Genomic DNA, 13,015 nt, shown 5'->3' on the forward strand with positions numbered 1-13,015 from the left:
TGTCAGAAGAATGAGAAGTAAAGTCACCTTCAGCATGCAGACTCACCCTCTATTGGGTAAACTTGAATCCAAAAATGTCTTTGATCCTTCCTGAAAATATATTCTAAAAATATATGGAAATAGCAACTTAGATCTCACTCCTTCCTCTTGTCATTCCATGATTTCATGGATAAATTTGCTTCTCTTCTGCCTGAACTACTTTTTGCTGAACACCTGCATAGCTCTTCCCAACCATCATTTTTTCATCTCCTTTTCTACACGATTTTCTCTTGCATGTTCCAGATTATCTGGAGTCGTTCTTTGACAACATCCAGGCAATGCAGTGACAAACCAGTAATGGAGTTTTACCAAAAATGTATAGGTTTTACTGTTTTCACATTGGCAGAGCTCTAATCAACCTGGTGATCAGCGTGCAGCCATCTTGAAAGACCCATAAAAACCAGTGTTCTTGAGAAAAGCTTTATAAACTCAATAAATGGTTCCATGGCTGATGGAGCCCTGACTGCAACCCAAGTGGCTTGGGTTTGATTACCAGCCCCAGATTTGGAGAAGCCAGGCAGGAAAGGGAAGGAGCAAAGGAGTATAGCCCACTCCCCTCTCTTGGGCGGTGTGGAGAAAGCAGACACTCAGAGATACAGAGGGTGGTGTGATTCCACTGGTGGAGAATGCACTGACTACAGTTCATGCTGCAAGGTTAAAGGACAAAGACTGCTTTAAGGATTCATGCCTTGCAGACAGTCCATTTCAAGTCCTATTCCTGCACCTTTCCTGGTGCATGAGAGGATAGTGATAGGAAAAAACAGTGAAAAATGCACGCACCACCCCTTTATGGCTGCCTGGATGATGATCCTTCTCCATTAGCTCTTACCTGGTGATAAGAACAAATGAGATGCCAGACCAATAGATGATGTGATGTTGATAATCAGCATGGGCATAAACTGGAAAAAAAAATAAAGCCCGTCTAAACTAGCCCCCCCCCCCCCCATTCTTATTCTTGCCTCTTAAGCTGCACCGGGGTTCGATATTGTTTTTAAACACCTTTATTGAATTATCTCTTGTGACATAGACAAATTTACATTTATACAAAACTAATCAAGTTCACGTTTACAAAGTCACACCTGACATATATTGCTATACATCATATAACCTAAGCAACGTTACATAAATTAAAAAAGTCAGGAATTCAGTAAACAAACATATTTATTAAATCATCACTTACAACATAGGCAACCATACAATACAACTGAAAACAAACCACACCGACACACTCCCAGTTGAAAACATTATACACCACTTATAATCTACCCAACCATTTTCAGTCAAACATTACATAGCTCATTTAAGTCCTGCCTTCTTTAAAACCTCATTACCCTTGTATATATTCTTCCCACAATTTCCATTTTTTCCTATGTAGTTTACTCCTATGGTTTTCTAAAGATCTCAATTTCAGTTGTTTTACCACTGTTACTATATTCACTACTTCTAGTACAGTTGGCTTAGATTTTGAATACCATTTTCTAGTAATTCCTTTTTTTGGCAGCCACCATAATTAGAAACAGAAAGGCCTTACCATGTCTAGGCAATTCCAATTCTGTATCACAGCTCAGAAAAATCATATCCTTTGTCACACCAATCTGTCTACCCAGCATCTCCGAAAGTGCATCCCACAGGGAATTCTTAAAGTCTGTCAGCTCACCTCACTCCCAGAAAATATGTTCCCAGTTACCTCTTTCTTCCCAGTCACACCTCCAGCATCTGCGGTCTACCAGAGGAAAAATTCTCTGGAATCTACTTTGAGTATAAAAATATCTATGTAAACATTTCCAAGCAAAAATCCTAAATCTTCTAGATTTTGTTGTATGTTTGGGAGACATACACATCGTTCCTCCCATTATTTCGTTGTGAATTGCTTATCCAATCTCTCTCTTCCCAATCCTTTCTAACCTCCTCTGACTGATTCTTACAGTTATCATGCAATATTTTAAAAGCACTACTAATTATTCCTTTAATGGCAGTTTCTGTTCTAGATTCTACTATAAACTCTACCAGAGCTGGTCTTTCATTTAGGACCCCCCTATTTCTCTCTCTTTGCCTGTACTCTGATATCAATCCTAGACAGGGATGGCAATCTTTAACCTGCAGTCCAGATCAATTCTTGGTGTCTTCCTATTCTATAATCCTTCCCTCTCTAGTTATTTGCTCCCAATATCCTGGCCCCTTTGCCAGTTTTCTTCAATTCCAGCCCCCTCTTGCCTATTGTCTATGTCCCTAATTGCAATCAACCCTATCAGCAGAATTTCCTTTCTCTATTCCTGTGTTGGCTTCGTTCTTAGGATACTTTCTGCTGCTTTATAATATATAATATTCTGTATGATTACTGTTACTCTCCTTAAAGGCCTGCATCCAAAATCCCAGTCTCTCCTTGCTTCTTGAGCCTCCCCCATTTTATCTCCACTTTCCACTTTGAATTATAGTTTTCTGCTTGTGCTATGTATAGGAGCCTTAACTGTGTCGCTCTGAAATACCCCTTCAAATTGGGTAAACCCAATTCACACTGTTCTAATGGAAGAATCAGCTTATCCCACCTGACTCTTGCAATCTTCCCCTCCCAGATAAAGTCCTTCAGCTCTCTATTAATTGCTATCCACATTTTCTCTTCTGGTTGATAAAAATATGCCTGATCTGTGTACAAGATTAATAAGACTAAAAACATTTTAACTGCTTATATCTTACTATCCATATAACAGAGCTTCCATTTTCTCAGTTTTTGTATTACCCTTTGTTTAGTCTCTTCCTACATATCCTTAGCTGCCACAATAGAATAATTTTTAATCTATACTCCTAAATATTTCATCTTATGTCCCCATAAATATTGACACTGCTGAACCAATTCATATGTGGGTACATAATTTACTGCTACTGAATTTGTTTTAGCTTCTTTAATTTTGTATCTTGAAAAGATTTGAAACTGTCTCAACATATTCTATAACACTGTAATGTCTTTCTAGTTTTGTCAGGTATAAAATATCATCTGCAAATAGAGCCAGCTCTTCTTGACTGCCATACCAAATGTATCCTTGAATTTCTGAGTCCCTTATTTTCTTTGCCAATTGTTCTAAATATAATAAAATAAAGGGGAAAGTGGCCTGCCTAGTTCCTCTGCTCGAGCAGAAATTATCAGAGAGGATCCCACCCACTTTAAATTTCACCTCCGATCCCTCAGATATCCTCCTACTCAACCTTATAATTTTTTCAGGAAACTCAAATGCTTCCATTGCCCTGCTCATAAAGTCCCAAATTACTCTGTCATGTGCTTTCTCTGCATCAAGACCCACCACCACCAACAGTATTTTCTTACATTCTTTTTCCCTCTGGATCATCAATGTTCTGCTTATGTTGTCAAATGTTTGCCTCCACCCAACAAAAAAACACACTGATCCATATGTACCAATTTTGGCATTACTTTTGCCATTCTTTTAGCCATTATACACATGAACAATTTACAATCATGGTTTAGTATTGAAATGGGCCTGTATGAAGCAGGATATGATGGATCTTTATTCTCTTTAGGTATTACAGCTACCATTGCTTTCTTCCAGGATGTTGGGCCTTCTACTCTGTTAATATAAAATATTAAAAAATTAAAAATACTGTTAAACACAACCTTTCAGATCTTCATCAGTTTTTTTTTCTCCTAGCTTCCAAACTTCCACTGGAATACCATCTATTCCCAGGGACTTTCTTGCAGATTAGTTATACATCACAAAGTTTATCTCATCTTAACAGTTAGTAATTGAGCCTCATCTACCTCTTAATCTTGGCATATTTAATTTTCCCATGAACATTTCCATTTGTATCTTTTCTTGATTTTCATATTTCTCTGTTATATACAGACTTTCCAAAATATTTCTAATACCGCTACAGGATCTATTGTTACCTTCCTTGTCATAGGCTCTCTAAGCTTGGTGACAGTCCTTTATTTTCTGTTGCCTGAGTCATCATGCTAAATGTTTTTGTGCTCTAGTGCTCAACAGCAATCTTTCTAAACTTGTGTATATTATTGAGGTAAACCCTTACTTTCTGCTTAGTATTCTGCAGTTGAGCCTCCTCTTATTCTGTGATTCCCCTATTTTTCAATACTTTAACATTTGTCAGTCCCTCTAAATAATTCTGGTTACTTCTTAACCATAGCTCCTTTTCTTTTATTTCCACCCTATTTTTAAACTCCACTTTAATTTTATCCCACACACTAGCTATACTTTCAGAAGTAATTTCTAATCTCTGGAATAGCTCCTGAATAATCTTCACTACCCATTCTTTCAATTCCTCTCTTCTCAACAGATTGGTGGGAAAGTGCCAGTGTCTCATTTTTATTTCATTACCTTGCGTTTTTACTTTAGTTATTATTGGTGCATGATCTGAAATAGTTATTGGGTACATATCAAGACCTTCAATTAAATGCACATTCCCATGAAATGTAATTTATCTCTAGCCTAGCCCAGTTTTTATATCTTGGGGAATAATATGTAAATTCACACCGAACTACGATTACTGAATTCACATCTTCCATACCAAATATTTTCATAAATTTCTTCAGACATCTACCTTCCTTTGTTATACTTTCCCTTCTGGGCCCCTTCAGACACATCTTCACTGCTGCAAATCAAATTTCAGTCTCCAGTCCCCACCTACAAGTAATATCCCTTGCTGAAAACTGATTTCTCCCATAATTTTCTTTAAGCTCCATTACAACAGTTTTAGGTGGAATATAAATACATGCCAGTGTGATCCTCCTCTCCCTTGCCAGTAGCCCCTTAGCACTACAAATCTGCCATTACCTTTTTTATCTTCTTCTATCACTATTGGAGCTGCTCTTGCAATTTATATAAGTACTCCTCTTTTCCTTTGTCCCAGATATTCCACTGAATATCCACCCAGAACATTTGTTTTATCAAACTCACATGTTCAGTTCTTTCCAAGTGTGTCTCCTGTAACATAGCTATTTACATTCTATATTTTTTTAAATATAGTTCAGTATTATTATTTCTTTGTATTTATTTGTGAGACCATTGACATTTGAAGACATTACAAAAAGCATCATTGTATTAAAAAGTTATTAACACCTTTTATGTGCAACACCTTTTTGTTAAATGTCTAGTTCCAGCTTTTATGTTACATGCATACACTGTTTAGCAGGCTGAACTTAATATATGGTTTCTTGTCATGCACATTTCAGCCTATGTCACACCTTACAAAACGTTTTTGTTTTATTGAAAGCCCTCAAAAAACCCTCTTAATACCCCTAAAAACCTATTAATTTAATACTAACAGACAAAACTACATACATCTTTAAATACTGAAATTTTACCCTCCTAATAGGAGCAAATTTCCCAAACTGACAGTCACACTCATAGACTTGCGTTAACCTAAAAGAAAGGTTATCCATGCTAAGATGCATGGTACAGCCTGTGCCTGTACAGCCTGTGCTTCTATGAAGTACTATCTTGTTTTCTATTATCTTTATACTCTCCCAGTCTAGTTGGTTAAACTCCTGAATGCTTTCAGAGAACATCTCCAAGCCAGTTTCTCTTTTCTTTTTTTCCCCAGCCAATCATGCTCTACCAGAATTTAACCAATTTCTCTTTAGCAGGTTGTTTCCATGGAGACACAAGGGCCAGATACATAATTGCTACCAAGCATACATTCATTTACTGAAAAAAGCCTCATAGTATCCAGTATTCTTGTTCATTTACTTGCTTTCTCTTAAAATTGTTATTAAAACAATCTAAGGTCCTTCATCCTGTCATTCCCCCATGCAAGAATGGAAAAAGCACAATAATTTTACTTTTGTCATGCTCTTTTAACCATGCTTCTTTTGCACTGAAGTGCCTACATTTCTTAAAAATGAAGAAGAAGAAAGAGAGAAGGGAGAAAGAAATGAAAAAAAAGAATAGCAGCACCTATTTACAATCCCCATTGCACTTAAAAAAATAACTGAGTAACTGAGAAAACTTTACTTTATAGCATGCAAAAAACCCATACACAACAAAAATAGCACTATTAAGAAAAAAACAAATGTTTTCCTTACTTGCTGTTAACTTTCTCCCCTCTCTTCCCCTCCCTAAAGCATTTTTCCAAATGTTAATGACTGGCATGAAGTAGGACATATACTTTAGAGTTCCCCACAAGTCCAAAAATTCTGAAAAGTTCCAATATTTCCGGATTTTCTTGTTCTGTAGTATTTCACAAAAATAATTATTGCATTGTAATCCCACATTAACTTACTGGTTTTATTAATGTTCATCTCCATCTGCCAAATCCTGTCTCTACTTAATTTCCAACGTACTCTCGATTTTTCTAGTCAACTCTCATGCTCCCTTCCTTCTCTCAAACAATTTCCATTGAAACAGTGGAAAAGGTTTCACAGGTACAGTCTCTCTGTGGTCTTTATTACCATAAGAAGCAGCAGAATCTCCTTCTGTTTCACAGTTCACTTATTGGACAAATACTTGTATTTCCTCCTTAGCATGTGCTTCATCAAAAAATGTTTTTGTCCCTCTAGGGAAGAATACCTTGAAGACAGATGGGTATAGCAGTTTGAATATCACACAAGAGTCTTGACATTCCCTGAAAAGTGAAATACATTTACTCCTCTTCTGTCTGGTATACAATGAGTAATTATTCTCCACAACACTCGACTGTCTCCCACTTTTAGTATTTTGTCCTTCTGCCACTGTTTTGTCAGAATCTACTCCTTCTGGTAGGATTGAATCTTTACTATTAAAGGTGTAGGCTGCTTTCGCATAGCCAGGTTTAGAGCACACACACAATGTGCCCTTTCAACTAATAATTCCTGCTGTGGAATACCAGTCCAGCTGCTTATTTGTGCTTTCATAAAATTAATGCAGTCTGTTTCTTCCAGTTTGTCCGGTATACCTGTAAATCTCAGATTTTCCCTATGTGCTCTGTCCTCTAATTCTATTATTTTTTGAAACATCTCTTCCTGAGCAGTCTCATATTCAGCCAGCCTTTTCTTCATTTCAACCTCTGATTTTTGCAGCTTTATCACTTCATCTGAATATCTGGTTGGTTGTGTTGATATACTCCATCGGTGTTTATTTTAACCAGACCTGTGTGCAGTTGTCTTATTCCTTCCTGTAGTTACTGGAAGTCATGTTTGGAGGTTGCACTGCTTTTTGCTGAACAGCTGCAGAACTTTCCCCAATCAGTGTTTCTTCCTCGGTTTTTGTAGCTGAATTTTTTCTAGGTGCTCTATATTTCTTTTTTCCTGGCATCCAGGCAGTAAACTTACTAGCAAGCAACTGAAATTTACCCATAAACACAAACGTTTACTGACCTTCTCTGTTGAGTTTCTGTTTTCACACTGGGAAAACTACAGTTAAGCTGTTACTCAACGTGCAGTGATCTTGCACGTCCTCCACCGAGGTTCAATATTAATATTAGTAGCATTACAACTGTCTTCATTTGTCCAGGAATAATAGCTTAACTGTATTCACAGTCTCCTTCCCACGGCAGACAGGGTGAAGAAAACCATTTCTAACCCTGGCTACAGCTTAAGTAGGTTCACACTCACTAGATGTGGCTTGCTTGCATGGGAAGTTGGACAACAAGGTGCTTGAGTTCAGAAACATAAATGATGAAGGGTGCTGGACAGGGACTGATGCTGGGATCAATGTATAATGCATACAAAGAACACTCCTGCAAAGGTGGATCCCACCATGCACTGAATGTACCCGTTTGTTTGAATTTGATAACTTGGCTACTCTTGTTATTAAACTGATCATTAAGGCCCAATTTCAGTCATTGCCACAAGCAGAAAGCACAAAAGAAATACAACATTTTGAATCAAACAGCAGTCTCTAATACACACAAGAAGTGTATGCTCATTTAAAGAGATTTTGGAGCTTTTCTCTCTGGATCTCCACTGAAAATGTGTACCTACCCAGTCGGACTTTCCTGGTAATCAAATGTCAACAAACATATAAACAAGATAATAAACAATTTAACAGTTTGTTTGAAGGGCATACCAAACAAAGTCTGAAATGTTATTTACACAAAATGGTAAACAGTGTACATACGAAATTAAATATGGCTAAAGTTTCAGCTTTGACAACAGAAATCTGAATTTCAGACACCGACTTAAATAATCTTTGTTGTTCTATTCTAACACCAAATGTCCAACTCCCACCCTGTTCTGCAAGCTTGGCAGGTGCTAGAGAACCTAATCAACACTTCTCAGCTCTGGGGATGAAGCCTTGCAGAGTCCCACATGAGGGGTGGAGAGAAAAGCCTTCAGTCCCAATGCTTCCTATGATCATTGTACTGACAAGAAACTGTTACACAGATCCCATTAAGCTGCAAGCAAGCTCTGACCAGCTAACTATGGGACTGATAGTACTGAAGCCTTTTAGGATGTTGCTTAGGGTGCACTGCATTTCTCTTATGCTTCTTCACCACTGAAACAGAGAAATCTTCATTAGCTGAAGAGGATGTAGTAGAATGCAAGGACCAAGAGTCTCTTCTCAGGACAGAACCTATCCTCCAGACGACTATGAACAATGTCTGCTCAACATATCTTTTTATCATCTCTCTATACTTTGGCACTGACCAGAGATCATGCAAGTGACTGTGCATATGGTACTCAGAATGGCTACTACCTTGTGAGGATTTACAAAGGACTGCAGTTTCTCCATTTACAGGATGTCCACACTATCTGTCATCCTGCTATACATCACCTCACACAGCTGATCCTGAGTATATATGGTTCACTGTCTCCCTTGAAAGACATACACCTAATGTACAACATTTACCTTAGCATCCTACTTTTAAAACCCATATTATGACTTTATACTGGAGAATTTCCTGTACATCTTCATGTGAATGGATAAGATTACTGGCAATTATAGTAGCACTTAAAGAGCTTTGTACAAAAACTTTTCAGTGATGAACATCAGGATTACGACCCAAAGTGTACATAGAAAAGAATTGTTGGTATTACTGAGGGGCAACAGGTCTAGGCACACTCACCTAGCCCAGCATGTGACACCACTATACATACGTTTTTAGTAGATATGAAAGAATTGAGAAAAAATATCTGAGATGAAGAAGGCAGAAGAGGACATTCCAAAAAGTAATCCATGGCAGAGGTTACCCAAAATTAGATCTAACGTTGTCAGCAAGCTCCAACTGTACCATGTATAATTATAATAACTTTAAAGACAACCACTTGAAAAGAATACTAAAAGTAGTCTGCCTGTGCAACCATGCACTCAGTAGCAGTCAAAATACACAGTAAGAATTGGCTTCATACCACAAATACAAGAGGTGAAACTGTAAGCCCCAGTACCACAAAGACTAAATGCAATTCAAGTTGAAAAAAATTCTGAAACTTGCTGTGAAACATTTAAACCATTTCTGCACAGAACATTTACCTTTTTTTGCACCCTATGACATTAGCGGTTGTGCCACTTATAAACTGGCTATCTCTATATACAAACACTGATATCCTAGTACCTTAGAACAGGTCAAACACTTAAAAAATGCACCACCAGAATCAGTATATACTTCCCTCCATTCACTCTCAAACAGTATAGTAACTGCAAGTCCTAGCAATTACTCGCATCCCCAAGAAACCATTTAGTAGCATGTTTCATACACCCTACTGAAAGAAAGAAAAAGGAGCATCTACCACATACTAGTACAACTGCAGTAGCAACTGACAGGAATAGCTGGAAACATCCAAAAAGGTCTACCTTGTCACACTATGACATCTTTGGGATTTTTCATCACAGAACACACATTTCTTTATCATCCTATTGGTAACACTAAAATACTTCAGTTTTAATGCAGTTTCATGTCATCCTTACATACCAGAGCCGCTGGGAAGGAAGCACTTCATGCGAATCTCACCCTGCACGTCCACCTTCATCACAGTTCCCTAATCAAAGGGGGGGGGGGGAGAGACATTCCATTACTTTAAACTTGGGCTTAGTATCACTGCATGCATTTCAATATGTTTAGTCCTACAGTGACCCTTTTACAAAGATATTTACAAATATAACTAGACACTACTCATGAAGCAGGAAAAAGTACAATTGCCCAGCCAGTGCAATCTAGCATAGTGAGAGGGTTCCTCCTATCTCTTGATGACAGGACCCCTCTCTGAAGCAATGTGCACAACACCTGGGAATCATGTAAAAAAAAAAACGACACAGGCTAGAAATTATACAAAGTAGTACAACTAAAACAGCAATGCTTTATCCAGAAATCTAAAAGAAGAACCTTGGACTTCTGGTATGTTTCCCTCTAACAGCATATAAGATATTTTAGGTCTCCTACACAGGGCCTGTTAATTAGCTGGTAAATGTTAACAGTTCCACAGGGATCAATGAATGAGCCTTACTGCCTTCTACAAGGCAAAATGGGAAAAACAAACAAACTTGCCACTGCATGTCTAGTATTGTGGGTGAGGAAATGGATAGGGCATATAAATAAAAATGTCTATGAACATTAGTATGACACTTCATTGGGGCACCTTAGTCTCCTGTCAGGCAATGGCAGGGTTTTGGATTAGGTGGAATGGATCAAGAGTGATGGAGACTGAAACTGAGGATAGGCACACAAATGGCAGATAATAGTCTGCTCCACAGGGGCCAAAAAGTATTACCAAAACTGCATGTCAGGTCCCTTACCAAGCAAGTCTAGTACATCAGAAAGGATAAAAAAAAACTGGATCAGTGGAAAAGAAAATAAACAAAATGTACAATAAAGTAATTAAGATCAGTAGAACCTTAGATGACCATGTAAAAACTAGCATCAAGAAACCTGCATATTTTTTTTGTTTTTACTAAATTGTTGAGCTTTTCTGTCACCTCAGCTGAAAAAGAGTACTAGCTCAGTTGGACTAACCCGGTCAACAGATGTCAAATGAATAAATAAATGGCTGGCTGGGTAGCTGGATAGATGGCTGGATGCATGGATGGATGGATGGCTGAAAAAATAGATGGCTGACTGGCTGAATGGATAGATGGCTGACTGGCTGAATGGATAGATGGCTGACTGGCTGAATGGATAGATGGTGGACTGGCTGAATGGATAGATGGCTGAATGGACAGATGGATAGATGGCTGACTGGCTGAATGGATAGATGGCTGAATGGATAGATGGCTGACTGGCTGAATGGACAGATGGCGGGATGGCTGGCTGGTTGGCTGGATGGATGGCGGGATGGCTGGCTGATCGGCTGGATGGATGGAGGGATGGCTGGCTGGCTGAATGGATGAATGGCTGGCTGGATAGATAGTGGGATGGCCGGCTGGACGGATGGATAGTGGGATGGCCGGCTGGACGGATGGATAGTGGGATGGCTGGATTCTGCAGCCTTGTTGTTCCATTTTTGTACAGCATTTTGCATAGAAAGCAAATGCAGTTAGTCCAGACTGTAAAGTTGAAGAGGATAGTAGCTAGTGCAGCAAGTTTTTCCAGGAAGTTGTAGTGTATAGCAATAATGAGAGTGAAGACTAAGAGCCATAATTCTTCCTACACAATTTGAGAAGTGTCATTTGTTGGTAATTGTCATACTACTAATTTATGACTACTCCCACCAACAAATAAATTTGCATGTATTTTAGAAGTTTGGGGGAAAATGAAAAAAAATTAGGGATGCTTTTATGTTTTGGAAGTTGCTTCTCATTTAACTTTACCATGCTGTATTCCTTTTTTTTTAATTTAACTGTTTTAGGCAAAATGTATCTGGTTTTATTTTAAAGTAAATCCAAAAAAACAGAATGGAGTCCACTGGCAAGTATATACCAACGCAGAATGGTAAAAACAGTCCTTTATTATAATAAAAACGATTATCAGTATTCACCAACGTAAAATAATAAGCGCTTTTGTCTCCAATTATACAACTTAGGAGACTTTATCAAACAAGAACTGAACATTAAAACAGAATTTAAATACTAAAAACACTGAAAATCTCCCACCCAAATGACATCACTTCCTGGCAGAGCACAAAGTTCTAATTAAAGAAACAGTGCTTCTTCCTGGCAAAGCACAAAGTTCTAATTAAAGAAACAGTATATCTAAAAATAACATTGAGCTGAAAACCATGTACAAGTGCAAATCGCTTGCATAAAATAGTAATAAATAAATAACCAATATATATTAGCAGTACTCTAATAAATATAAACAACAATAATTGTTCATGTGCAATCACGGAACTGCCAACAAAAGATAAACAAATGCACAATAAACATGGAATTCTAAATTATGTTCCATATAACAAAGTATTGGCAGCTTTGTAAAAACATGCCCTAAACACTTAGATGACAGAATTTAGCAACTGTCATAAAAGTGTGCAACATGGTTTAAATGCTTGTATTACATAGATTAAAACTGTTTTAAAAAAAAATATATATATATATATAAATATATATATATTTTTCGATTGGTTTTATTTTAAAACATCTGAAGCAGTGGTGGATAGACATATGGCTGGATAGGCCAGGCTGGTAGGGAAAGAGAAAAAAAGACAAATATCAGCCTTTACTTTGTTAACAGCTGTAGAAGCACTAACAGACTACTCTAAAGCTGTGATCTTTGTAAGGCTCTTCCTGCTCTGACTCCACCCCTTTCATAAATTACAGCCAATTGCTGCATGATTTACAACACCCATTCCTAACAGGGAATAGCTCTGCCTGCAGGTCTGGGTTGGTAACGTAACTGAATTGCTGTGGAAAAGCTGGAAGTAATTGCGACTTTTCAGCAGCGATTCATTGCAATCAAAAAGTGGGACTTTTCAAGTCCCACTGCTTTCAGCAGCGGGCAACATGATGAGTTGCTCAACCTGTGTGTGTCCCACTGATAATGGGATGGGTGGCAACCTTAGGGAGGAGTCAGTGGGAAGAAATGGCTATTTGGTTGAATGGGATATGGAATCACCCCTATCATCATCCTGACGTGTCACAGATACTTAGCGTACCAAATGTGAGCT

The 13,015-nt window shown here is 37.9% G+C and overlaps 1 protein-coding gene across 6 annotated transcripts in view; it reads right to left on the bottom strand.

The window, feature by feature from the left end:
• AP4M1 (adaptor related protein complex 4 subunit mu 1) overlaps nucleotides 1–13,015 on the bottom strand; it is a 1,285,664-nt gene that overhangs the window by 654,977 nt on the left and 617,672 nt on the right. For all 6 annotated transcript variants that reach the window (XM_044077275.1, XM_044077274.1, XM_044077273.1 and 3 more), the window contains one exon: nucleotides 9,892–9,958. In XM_044077275.1, coding sequence (XP_043933210.1) covers nucleotides 9,892–9,958 — 67 coding nt within the window. The remainder of the gene's footprint in view (nucleotides 1–9,891; nucleotides 9,959–13,015) is intronic.

The sequence above is a fragment of the Protopterus annectens genome, chromosome 7.part0 (genome assembly GCF_019279795.1).
Source record: "Protopterus annectens isolate FY-2018-M chromosome 7.part0, PAN1.0, whole genome shotgun sequence".
NCBI classification, from domain to species: domain Eukaryota; kingdom Metazoa; phylum Chordata; order Ceratodontiformes; family Protopteridae; genus Protopterus; species Protopterus annectens.